The sequence below is a fragment of the Mytilus californianus genome, unplaced genomic scaffold (assembly GCF_021869535.1).
Source record: "Mytilus californianus isolate M0D057914Y unplaced genomic scaffold, xbMytCali1.0.p SCAF_1, whole genome shotgun sequence".
Taxonomy (NCBI): domain Eukaryota; kingdom Metazoa; phylum Mollusca; class Bivalvia; order Mytilida; family Mytilidae; genus Mytilus; species Mytilus californianus.
This window is the reverse complement of record NW_026262581.1, coordinates 107,937,863-107,958,507: the sequence shown is the minus strand read 5'-3', so window position 1 is coordinate 107,958,507 and position 20,645 is coordinate 107,937,863. Positions and strand designations below refer to the sequence as shown.

Below are 20,645 nucleotides of genomic sequence, written 5' to 3'. Positions count from 1 at the left end.
TTTATCTTTAACTTCATTAGCCTCGACATTCACTTATTTGTTGGTTTTCGGGAGGTGAACATTGTCAACTTGTTGAAATTTGGTAAAAATTGAGTACACGGCTAGTTCGTTTGTGCAGAAAATCAATAAGTGTAAGTTGGAAGAAGTGCATGCAACACGATGATTAATCATCTCAACCCGCCAAATTATCCTCTAAAACTCAAGAATAAGAATTAGATTATGTATACGTCTTGTCTATCAAAATGATGAGCTTTAAAATGTTACAGTTTTAAAAAACGAAGCGTTGTAAATAAAAATGTCGATTTAAATCCAATATCCGAAGAAAATATGTGGGGAAAAAGGTAAAAAAAAAATATCTACTGTAATTTATAAGCAGGTTTCGTTTTAAGTTTTTGTCTAAATATAAGAAAAACGTTTTCTACGAAAACGTCTATTGTTCAAACAAACTACGAACGAACTAACTTTATAAAGATTATTTCTTCGCACACATCTATCATTAAAGTTATTTTTAAGGATGTTCGCTACCCTGATTCAAAATAACAAGCTTTTTAAAAGACTGTTATAAATTGATAGTATATAAATAAAGAAACTAAAAAAGCAGAAAAAAATGAAGGGTCCGTGTGCTTGTTTTCGAGATATAAGCCATTGAAAATTTGGCGGGAAATAATTCTCTCTAGATTTTTCATACATTTAACATTGGCACCTTTTTTCTTTCAAAAACAATGAAAAAATAACAAGGATTTTATAAGATTTTCAAAGATGACATTTTAAACTATACGTTATCAAATTATGGAAAGAAAAGTAGGGGTTAGTGGGCAAAATTTTTAATGGCACTTCATGGATAAAACCAGAGGATTCCGAATATCTGGCAAAAATTCAAAAACAAGAAGAGCGAACATCCTTAAGTTAAACATGAAATCTCGCTTACTTATGAAAAGTTTTATTCTCTCCCTTGACAAGTGATACCTGTGTCATTATCAGTATCATATGGTATCCGGAGTGCATCTCAATTATTTCCCTTTTATTTACATCGATATATTTTAATAACAAACATGTAAAGTGAAGAAGAGTGGAATATACTTTTGTTGGAAAATGTTCATCATTAAAAATGTAAATACAATACCGGGGATATTGATATTGCTTTGTCCATGCACAGTTGAATTTAATAGTAAGAACCAGAAGGTAGTAGAGGAGTTTAACACCGTGAAACAAAGGAACAGGGAGGATAAACTTTATCCTCCAAACTGGGAAGCTTTAGACAAAAGGCCTTTACCAGTATGGTATGACAGTGCTAAAATAGGAATTTTTGTTGTTTGGGGAGTCTACTCCGTTCCTAGTGTGTACAACGAATGGTTTTGGTATCGATGGAAAGGACAGAAGGACCCAAAATATGTAGAATTCATGCATAAAAACTACAAACCAGGTTTTACATACCCGGACTTTGCCTCCATGTTAACAGCTGAATTTTTAGATACGGATGAATGGACAAAACTCTTTAAATCATCCGGTGCGGAGTAAGTATATTTACCGTTATCAAACTTATGATGTAACTTCTATTATATTCAAATTCGCCAAGCTCAAACGAATATAAATTAATTAATGAATAAAACAACATATGAATAGGATAAGTATGCCTACATGTGTAGCAGCCTTTTATATTTATTACATTAAACCTTCATTATAAATTCAGGCAAGCATACATAGTATACACAATCAAAATATATCCACAAAAGAGGAAAAATTAATAATTAATAATTTAATGTATGTATATACCCCCATAAACAAAAATCAACTCAAAAAGGGTGGGTTGGTCAACATAATAACGAACTGCTGCTACGTAAACTATTGGAAAACTTCTAATAACTTTAATCTCTCAAACGAGTTATACTTAATGATGCTTTTCACGAATCTCATGAGCTGCATAGCATATACCCATAAAAGCCCCATTGCGGGTATATGCCATCCAATCATAACTATTAAAAACACAAACACTTGTTTATAGTAAACAATCGCTTGACTGTACTACATCATGTTACCAATAACTTTAATAAATATATTTCTCATCTGTAAAAACATTAGTTGTAACGATTCGGTATTCGTTATTCAGCGAATTTGGTCCATATTTGTGATGCATGTAAACAAAAATTTTTAACTTTATAAAGACAATATAATGTTTTTGAGTTATGTACCCTCCAAAAAAATTACGTTTTTAACAATTGCTACCGCTTATATCTCTATTAGGTTGTCATTGACAATCTGTTTATCTTAAAGAAGAAAGTTTTGCAAATTTAATGTTTCTTCTATATTTTGAGTACATATATGTATGAGTAAAATGCGAATACCAAACGTGGAAACCTTCAGAAACTTACTAAATTATCTAATAAACGCCGTCAATTTTTTTTTAAATAGTACCATTTATTTATTAAGGGGGAAGGGAAATGTTTTTAAATATGTTTAATTTAAATTGATTTTTATTTGAACGATAATAGCCAGTGTTTTTATAGACCAATTAAGAGCCTCCTCATGGGGTTTTTGATTATATGATTACTTGGCCGTTTTTATAGTGATTATTTGATTACGAGACCAAATATTTCATGATTATTTGATTATTTGATAATCTAGGACTGTATTTTTGATTATTTGATTATCTTGTTTAAGAAAATAATTAATAATTATGTGATTATATTGGCAAAAAATTTGTGATTATGTGATTACTTGGACACCCCCATGAGGGGCCTCAATTAAGAAAAAAATACTTTTCATTATTATACCTTTATTGGTCATGACTTCCAAATAACTTTTGTGAAACGTACTATCATGTTATTATCAATAATATTTTTATTTTGTATTTTGTAGGTATGTGGTATTTACGACTAAACATCATGAAGGTTTTACAATGTGGCCATCTAACTACTCTTTTAATTGGAATTCTATGTCAGTCGGCCCAAAAAGGGATATTGTAGGTACGTTAGTGTCAGTTTTACAATAGAAAAACTTACATATGACCAAAAGTATTTCAAATAATCGAGAAATGATAAATATTTCGATAAGAAAATGGTTATTCAAAATTATAGGTGTTATTTTTCTCTCCATAAAATATGCCGTTATAGTAAGATTAGATTAAAATACAATTTAAAATGGATTTGAATATTTTCAACAATATTTTACACCCTAAACGCAGGTAATATCGAACATGGTGTGTATTCAAGATCACTCTCATTGTAGTATAAAATGTAAATCTTGAAAATAAACCTTCATCTTTCATTTTATGGTATTAAAATATCGAAAATAAAGTCTTTTAACTCTTGAATATTAATATAAATACTTGTAGGAACATAATACTCTGATTGATCATGGCATTTCGTTTATAGTGTTGATGACTGCAACCGAAAGTTTCAAGTTTAAATGATTTTTGTTTAATTCCTTATACCTAAGTGCTTTGCTATTCTTCTCTGTACAAATATCTATACCTGTGTCAGAGCTATCTATTAGATATTCTTTAAACAGACCAAATCTACAGAAAGTAATGAAATTAAACACCGTTTGTTTCCTTTGAAAAAAACATTTATTTTCGGTATGCTAAAGCGTGAATATATGACGTTTCTATGCTATCATTTATTTTTGGATTATCTTTTCTATTTTAGGAGAGCTTGTTACATCACTACGTAAACAAGACCTCAGAGTTGGACTTTACCATTCTTTGTTTGAATGGTTTAATCCACTGTTTCTGCAAGATAAAGCAAATAATTTTAAAACGCAAAAATTTGTTTCAGTAAGTAAACTACCTTTTTATTTTTATTTTCATCATTTGCAGTTGTATATGTCTTAGTGTTATATAATTGCTATCCAATATCGTTTTTACATATACATACTTAAAACATATTTTTTTCGAGTATTGAAACAAAAACAAAAAAACACACAACAAAAAACAGTTAGACCAGTCTGTCTTGTAAAATTGTCGCACAACCATCAATGTTATACTAATATTATCTTCCAAATACACATTACATCATTTGGTCCTAACAATGCCCTTTAAATCAAAATGGTATGATAACATAAAATTTTCAATATTCTAACAAATGTTCAACAGGAATATATTGGACTGGATACTCTGATTTAATGGGTATGTGTTAAATGCAGGAAAATCGTTTTAACTTTAACATTCATCAGACTAATCTTAAAAGCCCGCTGGGATTCACCAATTGTCCAAATTTTACTTTAAGAGTAAATAAAACTAAGTTAAACAAACAAAAACAATACCGAGAAAAGTGTTATGCAGCATTACTCCCGGTTAATGCCATTAGTATACACTTGGAATACTAGAAAATAACCCTATGTCATTGAAAAAAATAATCTAGGTATTGACTACCCGCATGGCTTACTGATCATCCAATCCTTTGGTCAAATAGCTCCTCGCGTTTCTACGTATATATACATCCATGACATCTGAATATTTGGGGTTGAGAGTTCCTGATGAAGATTACAAAGAAAGGCTCTTCGGACGCACAAAATCTAAAAAAGCGCTATTTACGTTCATGACTGGCACAATGGCAAAACCAATGACGCGAGAACAATAGAAAAGTCACTCTTATGCAAAAGTCGAGAAAATCAATAGTAAACCAACGCTGGTGACTATACAGATTAAAAATTATTTCTAAACAATAATCGTAAATTTAAAGAAATTATTTGTTGAACTGATTCATTAGAAATATACATGCAAATACACAATATTTATCGAGATAATTGCATTAGAAGCTTGTGAAATTGATATTTAAAAAATGTTGCTCTTTTCTGCATATTGATAAAAAAAAATGGAATAAATCATGTACATACAAAGTCTAAAGATCTTTCAGGTCACCAATTTTTGGAGTGTTCCACATAGTCCTTAGCATGTTGCAGTTTCACAGTATACCTATTTTTCACATCAACGGTTTTCGAGATCAACCGTCTGCTCTTGTCACGTAAACTTTCAGATAGAAATATTGTATTTTTGTGAATATAACAATTTCAAAGTTGTGTCTGTGCAGGTTCAAACATTAAAGTTAAATATTTTTACAAAGTAGGTTATCCCTTAAAATATTTTCACAATTTTTTGGTAAAATTTTAAGAAAAAGTCGTCTATATTTCTGCACATGTATGATCATGTATTTGCGATCTTCCTCGCAGGCGGAAACCCAGTTGAAATTAAACAAAAGAAATGGAACTCTTTGTTAGAGAAGGTAAAAAAGGCCAAGTTGGTAAATTTGAATTGTTTACATCTGTTTCTATGGGCTTTAAAAGTTTAATGAAAGTGCCTAGTTTAGGATTTTATGCATCTTATGTATGTGTTTTTACTTAAATTATGGTATGGAGCTTCGAGATATTTGCAAACTTTTAAATTATAGACAAATTTTCACAAAACAGTCGATTGTGGTAGGTGCAAATACATGTGGATCTTTTTTGTGCATAAACATAAATTCCGCCGAAAAAAATTTCAAAGAAAAATAATAAATTGATCTTTTAAAGTATTAATTTACGTCTCTGCCCCCGGCGACAGTTTTTTGGGAAAAAATCCTCAAAATGGGCAATAATTTCATTGAAGAGGAAGTAAAGTACACCTTTTAAAGAAAAATATTTGATACATCATCTCTCTTCAGGTTCTATTATTTTTATATATTGAGGCTATTAGGTTGATATAATAACATTAAAAATTTACAGTACTAAAACATGAAATATATGGGTCAAGTGAAATACCTTTCTAATGAGTCATAACAACAGCTAGAGTATTCGAATAACAAATTTTTACTAAAAGTACTTGACGACAGACTTTTCAAGTGGATCTTAAAAATGCATTACTTCGAAAAAACTTCATTTTATGTGTGTTATCTAGGGTAAATAGTCTTCAACCTCTGTAATTTTTAAGTCTGCCCTTCCACGAAATATTTTATTAGAAGTTTTTTAAATATTTTTGAACTTTCGAAAATTCCCCCTGACAACCGATCAGACAATAGTTTTAAGATGACCATGCAAATGCATAAAAGTACATTAAATGATGTTAAATAGCTACCGTAGATACATTTGTCTTTTAAAATACAACTGGCATATAAGGATCGTTATGATGCTATGTAGATAAATTTATCGGTTTTCAAGAGCTAAATTGACAGCGCGTCATCACTACAATGGCTTTCATTTTTACGATTATAAAAATAAGGTGGCGTAATGGGGAGATAATTTTGACGAAGTAGAATCCTGACTGCTCGATCTATTCACATTTAATGTTTTCATCAGGATAAGGTCTGTTTGAATTATCGATTCTCTTGGTTTTTTTCCCTGAACTTCTTATCTAGCACAATATATATACGGATAATGTGCATGTTCTAGGGAGGTAAACAGCCAGTAGAAAATTAGTTGAAATAGGTACTCAAGGGATTTATGTGCATAGCAACATTTAAATTGAATTTTACACAAAGCTGTTATAACCTGCTGTAGTCGGCGTTTGATATTTTAGAAGGGAAATGATAACAATATATGGAGACTTTGTTTTTATTTCAATTCTTTTTTATTGTTACTATTTACCAGAACATTTTCTTGTGAATTTACAATTAATAGCGTCCTTGCTAAAACGGAACAAACATTGAAAAGATCAAGTTTTCAGTGTTTACAGGGGATATTTTAGAGGTAATATTTTGACACTAATTTCCCATTAGGTAAGGAACCAATTTTTTCAACAAAAACATTAATCATCATACGAGCGCTCACTATCAATCGTTTACTATACATTACCATTTCATTATTGTTACAACAGCATATTTTTATAGCTGTGCAAAGTTATTTGTCAGAAATCTTTAGAAGTAGAATACAATTTACAAAAATATACACATAGCAGTATAAACGTTTAGTAACATACACAAAAATTTGAAAGAATAGAAATAAAAAAATATTCATTCTATGTAAACATCCTATGAAACAACAATAGAAAATTTTTAACGGTAATTTATTACTAGGTACACAACACGTATTTTATTTCAACATGAGTTCATTTTATTTCATCAATTTTCAGACTAAAACTATGCCTGAACTTTATGAATTAGTTAATAAATACAAACCTGATTTAATATGGTCTGATGGATGTCCAGGTACGTCCTCGTATTGGAATGCTACAGAATTTCTAGCTTGGTTATATAACTACAGGTACATGTATATTTGCGGATACTAGTATTCGTTTTGTACACCACAGAGTATTCAAGTGGTATGTGCAGTAGCCACTTATCAGAAGTGATTGAAGCAGCACAAAGGATACCTATTTTACGTCATGGTTTTGAACATTGGTCAATACCTAATTCCAAAGATGGTGTAGCGTCATTTACGACGAATGAATAATTTTTGAATTGGTCCAACTCATAAAATACATATATTATCATCGAATTTCTACTTGCAATGAGCAATAGGATGGGTGCAACTAGTGAAGTCGGAATTGATTTCGCTCCAGGAGAACTTTAGTTCAACTCTTGGTTTTTTGTTGTGTTCGCATTGCTTATTCTTTAGTTTTCTTATATATTAGTGTTTTAAGGACTTTTAAATAAACTTATTCTAAAATGTAATCAATTTCACACTGTAATTAGATCTTTGAATGATATGTTTATCTTTATAAATATTGCTTTTGTTATCAATAAATTAAAACATAACTAAATATTATTTCTAAACAGTGATGAACATTCACGGTCCTACATTCTTTCGATACCTATATTATGGCATTGCACAAGATCATGTTTTCTCTGACTGTTTATTACGTCTTTACACTTAATCCATTGGATGTGTACTGATTGATATTTTAGTGATTGCCAATGAGACAACTATCCGCCAGAGCTAAAAGGAAGTTGTAGTAAGCAATTATAGGCAACCGTATGGCCTTCGACAATGAAAAAAACCCATACCGTACGTATAGTCGGCTATAAAAGGCCACGGCATGAAAAATGTGAAACAATTCAGAGGAGAAAACTAACGACCTAATTTATAAAAAAACAATTTACGAAAACAAATATGACCGACATGAACCACAGTTACAGCATAACAGAACAAACTGTAAAAATCAGTTGCAACTGGCTTAACTCAAAAGAACGGCACGATGCACAAAAACCACAAACTTAAAAACAATAGACGAAAAGCACCAAAATAAGAGTACTCGCAGTTGGTGAAAGCTAGTTCAAAGCCAATTACAACTAAACAAGAATGTGTCCATAGTACACGGATGCCCCACTCGCACTATCATTTTCTATGTTCAGTGGACAGTGAATCTGGGGTCAAAACTCTAATTTGGCATTAAAATTAGAAAGATCATATCATAGAAAACATGTGTACTAAGTTTCAATTTGATTGGACTTCAACTTCATCAAAAACTACTTTGACCAAAAACTTTAACCTGAAGCGACCAAAAACTTAAACCTGAAGCGGACAGACGGACGGGCGAACGGACGCACAAACCGAAAAACATAATGCCCCTAGGTGGGGCATAAAAATAAATCATGTTCTCCCAGACAAAGTATCAATCCATTGGGTTTAGTGTATAGACGTCATAAATAGTCTGAGACACACATGACCTTGTGCAATGCCAAAATATCGACAGGATGTAGAATAACTGTACATATATAGCAATATTTATTTAGTTATGTTTAATTTTTCAATGTACATTATTTAGTTGCTTGATATCTTTCAAGAAAATCTATTTCTGTCTTCTTTTCCGGCCAAATTAAACCAAAGACTGCATAACAGGCAGCATTTATGAGTTAGATTTAAGAAGAGTCTGATCACAGTCAGAATTATGTGTCCGGAAAGAGTGACATGTCTTCCTGCGGAGTGTTACCTATATGCTACCGATTCAACATGTCGGTCTATTCCAATGCAGGATTATCTTTATGTAATATTAACAATAACATGAGTTTGTCCTAAAATTGGACGAAATGTGTTTTCGCTTAAACTTAAACAACTGTCTATTAATCAATCATTTTTTGTATTTTAAGTCCAGTTAGAGACGAAATTGTTACTAACGATAGGTGGGGTACAGATACCATGTGTAAACATGGAGGTTTTCTGACTTGTACAGATAGGTTTAATCCAGGTATTATATTTAAATAGCAGGAATCGTTACGACACAAATCGATGTGCCCTTCTTCGGCTTATGTTTTCAAATACACATTTTGGAAGAAAAGCCTTTGGAAAATTTACCATGAATCTATTAGAGAAAGTGAAAACTTGTGATTCGAAGAAGTTATCGCTCTCTTAAACATTGTAAGGTTTCCTGTTCAATAATCAAGTATAGTATAGGTATATTCTATAATAGTCATCTTCCAGTAATTAACAAACAAGTCAATTCAATATAAATATTGCATCATGATGTAAAAGTTCTGCATTAATATTTTATCTTATTAAGAGAATACTGGTACCTTAATGGTAATGCTGTAATCTTACCAAAATGGGGAATGTGTAATTTAACTACCATGACAATTAACAGGAACAATGTAAAACGTCGATAAAAATGTCGATAAAAAATCTCCAGTTTTGATTTTTTTTTTACAAGATACATCAACGTTATGTTATTAGGTTTCTTCTTCAATACAATAAACCAATTAAAGATCAAGATACAGAAACATCAAATGACTGGGACACACCCTTATGTCTAGCTAGTGTTTAATTATAAAAGCACCAATAAAAAAGGATTTCTTAGTTTCCTTCAAATAACGTAATGACAAGTTGATATTTTTCGAAACAATAAACCAATTAAAAACAATTTTTGTCTTTGTAAATCAAGAAAGCAAACCAATCAAAGAAATTTTGAATTTAAATGCTTTAATATAGGAAAACTTCAAAAAAGAAAGTGGGAGAATGCCATGACCATTGATAAACTGTCTTGGGGATTTCGAAGGAATGCAAAGTTAGAGGAATTCATCACTATAGAAGAACTTATTGCTTCCATTGTTGAAACCATAAGGTGTGTATGTTTTGAATAAAAAAAGTTATTCTTATCATGATAGCTGTTATTAAAGTAAAATTCTAAATTTTCATCAATGTACATATAAAGCCATGATCGCACTGAAAAAGATAACTGAAGTCTTATGTTTAAATTTTTTATTTGCAAATGGATCAAGTCCTTCTGAAAGCACATACATTTTACAAATCGCAAAAAGAATTCCGGTCAAATTCAAATTCATAAAATTTTTTATATACATATGGGACTGAGTAGAATAGATCAAAAAGATTAATTGAAACTTGATTTTTTATAATAAAAAAAATTATTACTTTTCAACGTAAATCCTAACAAAAATTAAATTGCTCGCATTGATAAGAATTTTGTTTGTTTTAGTTGTGGTGGCAATATCTTAATTAATGTCGCTCCATCATACGATGGTACTATACAGCCATTGTTTCAAGAAAGATTAACACAAATGGGTAGTTGGTTGCATGTCAATTTTGAAGCCATATACGGATCCTTTCCATGGAAATACCAAAATGATACCTTCACTCCTCGAGTATGGTAAGTATTGGTTGTAACTAAACAATGCATTTGTCTATTTGGAAAACAGAATTTCTACATTACTGATGAAACCATCTCCTTAATTAAAGGGTGAATGATATGTCAGTATAACAGCTGCATAGGAGATTACTGAAAATTGTTATATCGATAAATGTATTACTGAAACATGTAGGAACATTCTCAACATATTTAAGTACGTGGACGTTAGGCCAGACAGGAGTCAATGTCTGAAAGAAACTTGATAAGATGTCTCATTACAGTGTCAATGTATTAATACAGTTAGTTTGTCTTTACATTTTTTTTGAGTCGTCGGCCTGTGTTGAACCAATTGTAGATTTGTTTTCCAGAGTTTCCCCGTCTATAAGAGACAAATTGAATTCTTACTGACACATACTTATTGAGGTTACACTTACATTTTATTTCGGAGATTAAGGCCAGTACCATTATTGAAAATGTAAAAAAATTCTTTAAATTTTATCTTTAGACACTTAAATATTTCAATTCTACAAATAAACTCTCCTATTTTGATCCCTTGAGTGAAACATATAAGGGAAGTTGTCTTAACACCTTTTCATATAAATGTTATATAGTATGATTGCCAATGAGACTACTTTCCACTAGAGACCAAAAGACAATTAATGATGTGAACACCTTTTCATGTATATTTACATTAACAGCGTGATTGTATTTTAAACAGGTATACTGAACAGCAAATAAAGACAAACAAAGCCGTATATGCTATAACTCTAGATTGGCCAGACAAATATTTATATCTCCGGTCTCCAATTCCAGTCCAAGACCAGACATTTGTATATCTCCTTGGAACAGAAGGTCAACTTCAGTGGACATCATCGCCACAAGGAGGAATCAATATAACTATTCCGTATATACCGTATAATAAAATGCCATGTCAATGGGCATGGGTGTTTAGATTATTAGGTTTGCAAAACGCAGAATAGTGTATATGTGTTTTAATAGTAATGAATGTTTGTTTAAAAGTTCGACCAACTGTTTCATACTTAACTGATAGATTTATAGATTGCTTGATATTGTTTCACAGATGAGTATATTTTTACAATGTCAGTCATTGCCTTTCAAATAAAAGTAGATGTTTTCTTCAATTAATAGCTATATTTAAGTGGAGCTTTTTTAATTAATGCAATACATAACTTCTGTATTAATTTCACATGTAGACAATGCTTTTAACTGTTAAATATTGTAAATTTACACAAACAAAAATGGCTTTCCAATAATACAAACAAACAAAATGTGACATTAGATTAAAGCTACAAGAACTATTACACTCGGCACGCTCGTGTGATCTATGTTCTCGGGTCGATTTCTAGCTCATTCAATATGTCATATTTGTTTTTTGTAAGTGTTTTGTTATATATATCAGGCCGTTGGATTTTTCGTTTGAATTGTTTCACATTTTGTCATGTCGGGGCTTTTCATATCTGATTATACGGTATGGGCGTTGCTCATTGCTAAAGGCCGTACGGTGACCTGTAGTTGCTTATATCCACGTCATTTGGACTCTAATTGATAGTTGTCTCATTTGAAATCATACCGCATATCCTCAATCTGATTATACTTAAGAAGTGACGTAAGAATATAAATACCCCCAGTTTCACCAAAAGTAGAAAGAAAAAATATTACAAAAGCCCAAGAAAATCGATCAGTTTTATTGTTTATTGACTTCTCAATACGTTTCGTTTTGACATACTTTACCTTTTTGTCCGCAAAGTCCTATTTCGAAATAGGCCTTTTTACGATTGATCAAAGATTAACAGCTTTTGTGTTTTAGAAACATAAAAACTCCGAATAACAAGTCGACACACAGTATTTCCGTACTGCGCTTAAAAAATAATCCGAAGTTAAGTCAAATTAAGTATTAAGTTTATGGATCTATAATTACTATTAAAGGTGAGGTATTTTCAAAATTTTGACGGATTCTGAAAGGAAATATGTCAAAGGTTCATGTGAAGTATTGTCATCGGCATGCCTCAATCGAAATTTGTAAACGTCTCTCACATTTATGTTTTTGTTATATTGTAGTGGTCCTTTACTAATTTCAAGTTTTTGCTGCTTATCCCATTTGAAGATAATAGAGTAATCCTATACTATATTGCATTTTTGTTGCCAATCCGAAAATTAGAAACGACCACCACGCTGGAATATAATAGAAAAAAGTAAAATAACAAAAATACCGAAATCCAAGGAAAATTCAAATTTAATTTATCAAATGGCATAATCAAAAGCTCAAACACTTCAAACGAATGGAAAACAACTGTCATATTCCTGACTTGGTACAGACATTTCCTTATGTAGAAAAATAGTGGATTAAACCTGGTTTTATAGCTAGCTAAACCTCTCACTTGTATGTCAGTCGCATATAATTCCATTATACTGATAACAATGTGTGAGCAAAACAAACAGACATAATAGGTAAAAATGTCAAAAATAGAAACATTCAGGAAACAGGTTCTCAGAAACCGTCTAATACACAAACAACAAACATGCACAAATGTACCTAGGGTGTTTCTCTTGTAGTGTTTTATTGCCTATTTGAAATTAAAGACGGTTGTTACTGTAGAACAAAGTTGAAGCCTGGTTTGTTTGATGAGTTTTTACAACCATTGGATCGATGCCACTGCTGTTGGACGTTTCCTCCTCGAGGATATCACCAGCCCTGATGTCAGCACTTGTGTGTTGACATGACATATCTTTGATATGTTCATTTTCTGTAATTGTTAGAGTTAATAAAAAAAATTATAATTCTAAAACTAAGGTTTTTCTACCCCCAGGAAAAAAATGCCTTATCCGTAATTGGCACAACTTTTCGGAATTTTAGGTTTTTAATGCTCTTCAACTTCGTATTTCATTTGACCTTCTCTGATGAGTCTTGTGTAGACGAAACGCACGTCTGGCGTACCAAATTATAAGCCTGTATCTGTGATGAGTTTTCATATCAAATTCAACAACATCCTTCTTATCTACTTTCATTGCGCACTGTAGATGAAACTTATGATATTATCAGGTTTTCCTTTTCAGTAGAATGAACAGAAAACAAGTATTGTTAAACTACTGAATTATTACGTAATAGTAAATCCTTGATAAAAAAAAATGTGGAAAACTTGCTTGAATAAGAATTATAATGTACAGATAACGAACAACTTACCAAGAATTATATATTAAGTAGATGTATAGATAACGTAAAACTTACCAAGAATTCTATAATAAGTAGATGTACATGTATATGAAATAACAGCGTATCAAAGGAAAAGTATTTTTTTATAGTATTCTTACTTTTCTTGGTGGCGCTTGTACATTCAATATATCATTTATTCAAATTAGGACAGTTTGAATCATACATGTCCTGCTCTATTGAAAGTCCTAAATACATTATTGGGGATTGGAAAACAAAACACGTGAAGTAAAAGCTGAAACTTAAATCTGTATTTTGCATTTAACTAACATTTGATTTAATATGAAATAACAAAAGAAATTTTGTTATACATGTATATGGCTATTGATCCTAGATAGTTAACAATGATAATGAAGGTGAACGATAAGTAAATGGACAGCTAAATATGATATTACTGTATCGGTAAACAAGATAAAATTCTAAATTAAACAATGAATTCATTAACCCTGATAGTTTGGTTGCATTTAGGTTCTGTTATTTCCTCCTACTCCAGATTTGAAAACACGATTTGGAAAATAAATGAAGCAGACGACGAATCGAACATTGATTCTGTACAAATAAAAGACCAAATTTATCCTGCTAATTGGGAAGCACTGGACACTAGACCACTCCCAGCCTGGTACGACAGCGTAAAAATTGGAATTCTTGTTTCATGGGGAGTATATTCTGTACCGATTGTTTATAATGAACGGTTTTGGTACAATTGGCAGGAAAAGAAGGAGCCAACGTATATCAAATTTATGAAAAGGAATTATAGACCTGTATTCACCTACCAAGATTTTGCTCCTATGCTGACGACAGATATCTAGAATACTGACGAATGGGTTAATTTGTAACAAACTGCGGGGCAAGGTACGTAGTAGAAGAAGAATCAGTATCACATGAACGCTCAAACTTTTGACTATTTACTACTAATCAAGAGAAAGATATATATTTAAGCCATCAATAAAAAAATTCGAATCTATAAATTACGTGTAAAGTTATATTCGTTATACCAAAAGTCAGTAATTATTACGATGTTTTTATTAATGCAAAAAATGAGAAACTTTCAAGTTCGCAACAATGAAACTTCGCATTCATAATTTCAATAGTGATTTTCCACCATAAAATGTTTGTGATCGCATTAATTATTAGATTTCGAATTTTTGCCAAAAGTCAAGGATGCGCTATAATAAATGCAGTATCCAACAAAAACCCATCAACATAAAAAAGCAATAATTTGCAAAATATTTATGTCGATTTAAAACGGAAAATAGTGTATTATAGTATACAATATGAATTCAAAGACAATGAGAGGGCTCACACTGAACGGGTTAAATGTCGTTATGAATAACGGTCCGTATAAATGCAAATGGATTTCAGATAAATTCAAGCTCTTTGATTTACTGATTTACCTATTGTTAATTTTCGTGTATTCATATCTCATTTGATTCTGGAAAATGTTCTTGATACTGCGATGTTGATTGAATTTGATTAACGAGTTCTTTTTTTATGTCATCTACAAATCAAAAATGCAAGAAAGCCAAGTAAAACGTTAGGCATGAAGGTCATCGCTAATAATAAGAAACAAAAAAGACTCTCTCTTTCTTTTACGTCATTTAACAATTCAGTAGTTTTAGATAGTCATGAAAATTGAGAATAGTAAGCTGTTCGTTTTTTTCCCTATTTATTAAGAATTTTAAGAATGTCTTATTAATATTGTACCATACATAATTCTTTTTTTCTGCAGCTATGTTGTTTTTACAACAAAACATCATGCCGGTTTCACTAACTGGCCATTGGCTTCTACCTTCAATCGGAATACACATGCTGTAAGTCCTAAAAGGGACATAGTTGGCATGTATTATTATTAATACAATGTTGTAAAGTACCCTCTACTATAAAGTAAATCGCTTATAAAAAAGAGGCGAAAGATTATAATCTTTTCTTAAATAATTCAACAGCAAACATTTTTTTTTTATTTTTAATTCTGTATTAGATACTATTATTAAATATTTCAAACTATCACAATGAAAAATATTTAGATACAATAGCATTCTGAAGATTTGATAAATGGTTCAGTGAACGTCTTTTAAAAAATCTAATTTCCGTTTTTGTAGGAGAACTGTTTGCTTCATTGCGGAAACAGTGTATGAGAGTAGGGCTATATTACTCTCTTTTTGAATGGTTTAATCCTTTGTACCTTCAGGATAAAGCGAATGATTTCAAAACACAAAATTTTGTTAAAGAAGGTATTTTTCGTATTATCATTGTTGAAAATCAATACCTAAAACAATAAAGCCAAGACATAAACAGTTTCGATATAAGGGGCATTTACAGAAATCAGCATAAAAATTACAGTCAAAGTATAAACATGCAAACAATCAGATTTGCACGAATTCCAGATATAGCGAAGCTACGTAAGTCCACAGAGTAAGCATATGTTGCTAAGTATGCATCATCAACAGTTTCCCCTGTTTGTATATATATCTTAAGCGTAACATAATTTATGACTCATAATGTTCATGTTGGTTTAATAAACCAATTTTGACGATTTAGAATACTAGAAGGACGCTGATGACACTACCATATCCAATATATCACCCCATAAACTCTCATCACTTGTCCCCTTTCTCTTCGTCGGTCGCGCCTATGTAAGGTTTTATTTCATATGTACTTGTTGGTATCAAATAGATGCATTTTGTGTATTTGAGATTTCTTAACATAAGTAATTTTCAAAAAAGTATGTAATAAAAGTATTTTCTGTATCATTGATAACATTTTATCATACATCTACTTTTATTCATATCATTTCTTAAAACATATTTACGTATATCTTTGCTTTTTGTAATGAATCATGGTTTCGATAATACTGTAGGAAAAGACAATGCCAGAATTATATGAACTAGTTAACAAATACAAACCAGACATCCTCTAGTCTGATGGAGACTGGGAAGCCATGTCAGATTACTGGAACTCTACCAAAGTTTTATCATGGCTTTACAGATATAGGTAAATTTATTTGTTAATCTATATATTTTATAGGGGCGAGTATGAAGTTGGTTCATTGGATTTATTTATTATAAAATCAGTGTAGTGATATGCGAAAAATTAAAATATGCATTATATATAGCTGAATAACTTTTGATTTTTTGCATTAAATTTAAGCTTAAGATCAATACTACGTGTACAAAAGTGGGAAACACATCCAATTAAAAGTTGAACACTGCAATTTTACTCGTTATTCATTCATACCGGACTTGTAAAAAATCTACATACTCGAATATTACTGGTAAAAAAATTAGCATTAGCTTATATATTGTATATTTATATTCCCGTAAAGGAAGAGGTTGTTACAAACGATAGATGGGGTAAAGATGTCAATTTGTAAATATGATGTGACCCAGGTAATAGTCGGAAATCTTATACGACACGACTATGTTATTTTTAAGATATACTTAAAGAAATTACAAACTTCTCAATTATGCACAACTGCTGAGGAAAGTGTTCTAAGTATATTTGTAATTCAATATAATGTGGACTATAGTGTTCATTTTTTACATAAAGAAACGACCATGCAAGTTAGGTAAGCTGTTTTATCTCATAAAGTGGCACATGTAAGGCTTATGGTAATATGACCGAGCTGTGTTGTAAAGTTTCCGCTAAAGGCTAAACTGATATAATTTTCCATTATTAGTCTGTTAAGTGGTTGCCCAAAGTTAAAGATGGAACGTTGTATGTTCTATTGTCGAGAAAAGTGGCAACGGTACTGTTAACTATCATGAAGGAACTCTCTGTTAGCTGAAATGTTGACTACATCTCGGGTCAATTCCTTTTTCTTAGCAGTAACACACCCTCTGCCCCCATCGTATGGCGGTAACATGCTTCAATTGATACTTACACGCGGGAATGTTTTATCCAGTAAACTGTCAAATGTAAAGCTTATGGTAACAAGTTGTGTGGTGAAGTTTCCGTTAAAGTCTGAACTGATAAAGTTTTCCAATATACAAATCTGTTTCGGCTGTAGTACAAGTAGGTGCCCATAGTTATATGATGGAACGTTTTATGTTCTAATGTCGAGAAAAAGTGGCAAAGGCAACTGTCATGAAGGAACTCTCTGTCGGCTGAAATGCTGACTACATCTTCGGTCAATACTCATTTCTCAGCAGTTACATACCCTCTGCCCCATCGTATGTTAGTAAAAAACTTAAAATTGATAAATATGCGTTTGCATATTTTATTCAGTAAACTGTCAAATGTAAACCTTATGGTAACATGATCGAGTTGTGCGGTGAAGTTTCCGTTAAAGTCTAAAGTAATATAGTTATCTGTATTAGTCTTTTCGGATGTAGAAAAAGTAAATGCCATTGGTACACAATGAAACGTTTTATGTTCTAGTCTATAGATAAGTGGCAAAAGCAACTGCCATGAAGGAAATCTCCATCGCCTGTAATGTTGACTCCATTCGGATTAATTCCCATGTCACAGCAATAACATACACTCTTCTCCATCGTATTGAGTTGGCACTTATATATTGATACACCACGCGCTTGCATGTTCACATTATATGACTCCACTAACAGGGATGTACTCCTGACACAAAAACTGCAAAAACAGATTTATGTGGAAGAACAACAAAAATCGAGACTTCACAAATTTTACGGTCAGCATCACGAATTGGTTGACCGAAACGATGTCTTTGTCTCAACTCACAAGTGACATGTTTTCAAAGTTTTAAATCTTTTGATACCAGCAAAAAAGCCTGATCTGTATATTTACCGATTCTCATTTCCTCTTTTGATATTAATAAAATTGAGAATGGAAATGGGGAATGTGTCAAAGAGACAACAACCCGACCGAAGAGCAGAAAACAGCCAAGTATGGATTCGTATGGTGGGTGATGCATGAATAGCAGGTTACGCTTTTCCTATCGACGCACCCTTTCTCACTCCGTTTGAAGTGTATACGATTCCTCATGGTTTGCTTTTATCTTGATTTGAACATTGGTGAGCTACTGTTGCATCTAATTCGTCCTACAGTAAAATTAAAATATCAAATTGTTTCGCCTGCACTATATGACAGGTTCTTCTCTATACAACAGCGGGTGCTTTGGGTTTCAGTATCCTTTCGGAAATGTCATATTATACTATGACATGATTGGATACAGACAAAATATCCAGACTACATTCGGGATAGGACGGCGGAAATCTCAGAGAATCGCTGGAAAATGGAAATATAGATATCGTCCAAATATAAAAAAAAATACAATTAAATAATACAAATGATATCATGTATAATACTCAAATTATAGGTAAACTTCAGAAAAGAAAATGGAAGAACGCTATGACTATTGACAAACAATCATGGGGATTTAGAAGAAATGCTAACATTGATGAGCTCTTGGCTATTGAATAACTTATAGCAACACTAATACAAACAGTAAGTTACTGTATTCAAGGTATTTGTTTATCTTAATAAGCAGAATATTTTTGTCTTCTACTGAAATTTGCAAATAAGGACAGACGAAATCGATATCTTACATTCATGCACCATGTTGCAAATTTAAAATACAATAAATAAAATAGTTTAAAGTAACATATAAATCATTAGTCAGTAGAATAAATATCCTTAGATGTTAACATTAACCAAAAATAAAGATGCAATTGTATTTATAACCTAATCTAATCTAATCTAATCTAACTGACATTTAAACCCCCTTGTAGAGGAACCATATTTTCATATGTAGAACAGGTGCTCTCTTTATATACAATGCTGGTACTCTCTCCACCATTCAACATTTGTTGTGTACCTCTTTACAGTGAAGTCCAACCCGCAAACAATTTGCCTAAGATCCTTTATTATACTGTTCATATCACTCGGGTCACTAAATTGCAAACTAACGACAGTTACTTTCTCTTTCAAGCTGTGGATGAAACATTCTGATAAATACGATGGTACTATACAACCACTGTTTCAAGAAAGGCTGACACAGTTAAGTGAATGGTTGGGAGTTAATGCTGATGCTATTTGTAGTTCTTTTCCATGGAAATTTCAAAATGATACAGTCACTCCTAATGTTTGGTAAGTCAAGAACAGTGCTAAACTATCTTTCAATTCTAATTTACTACATGGTTTTAAACTTAAAACTTTAAAATATAGCTGAGGTATTATACATAAGTTTACAAGCACGGCCATACAACCTTCAACAATGAGCAAAACGCATACCATGCTTTAAGCTATTAAAGGACTCGTTAGTCTGTTTGAAGAGATGAGAATGAACGTGCAAGCAAGGTTCTTTGCACCTAAGCAACAACTCTTCAGAAGGTCTTTAAGGCAAATGTTTTAATATTCAAATTTAAAGTAAAAGTTAGGGAGATTATTACAAGTGTTATGTACCTCAAAATTAGTTAATACATTTTTACAGTTTACCTGTATGAAAATAAGGAGATGGGATATATTGCCAATGAAACAACTAGCCACCAGAGTCCAAGTGACGTGGATGTTAGCAACTATAATACTGAAATTGAATTCAATTTCTTTTTTTAAAGCTTTGCAGTGTTATAATCCATGACGTTTCAAAACATATGTATTAATAAAATTTACTCTTAAGATACACACAGATTAATATAAGCATGGAACATCCAGTATATGCCATGATTCTAGACTGGTCAAAGACCAACCACATATACCTGGGGTCACCAGTTGCATCACATATAACTGTTATTAACCTTCAAGGAACAGAATACAATCTTAATTATACTACACCATCTACAGGAGGAATCAACATTACCATACCCAATATACCAGTCAATAAAATGCCATGTAAATGGGCATGGGTACTAACGATGTGGAATTTAGCAAACCAGTAAAAAAATATAATTTTTACATATCAATATATATACACACTAAAAAAAATCCTTCTGTTACTAATTACAAACTGTATTTCTTGAT

The 20,645-nt window shown here is 31.6% G+C and overlaps 1 protein-coding gene across 1 annotated transcript; it reads left to right on the top strand.

Annotated features, from left to right (window-relative positions):
- The first annotated feature begins 1,015 nt into the window (after nt 1-1,015).
- LOC127729599 (plasma alpha-L-fucosidase-like) lies at nt 1,016-11,594 on the top strand. Its single transcript, XM_052237428.1, has 8 exons — nt 1,016-1,514; nt 2,857-2,963; nt 3,645-3,772; nt 7,040-7,170; nt 8,997-9,094; nt 9,832-9,964; nt 10,337-10,507; nt 11,205-11,594. The coding sequence occupies exons 1-8, from the start codon at nt 1,093-1,095 to the stop codon at nt 11,464-11,466; spliced, it is 1,452 nt and encodes a 483-aa protein (XP_052093388.1). The 5' UTR covers nt 1,016-1,092; the 3' UTR covers nt 11,467-11,594.
- Nucleotides 11,595-20,645: the final 9,051 nt, after the last annotated feature.

Excerpts from the sequence above, each read along its gene's own strand:
- LOC127729599 (XM_052237428.1), top strand. The coding sequence starts at position 1,093 with ATGTTCATCATTAAAAATGTAAATACAATACCGGGGATATTGATATTG. Across the intron at positions 3,773-7,039 it reads AAACGCAAAAATTTGTTTCA|ACTAAAACTATGCCTGAACT; the intron begins GTAAGTAAACTA and ends ATCAATTTTCAG. Across the intron at positions 9,965-10,336 it reads TCCATTGTTGAAACCATAAG|TTGTGGTGGCAATATCTTAA; the intron begins GTGTGTATGTTT and ends TGTTTGTTTTAG.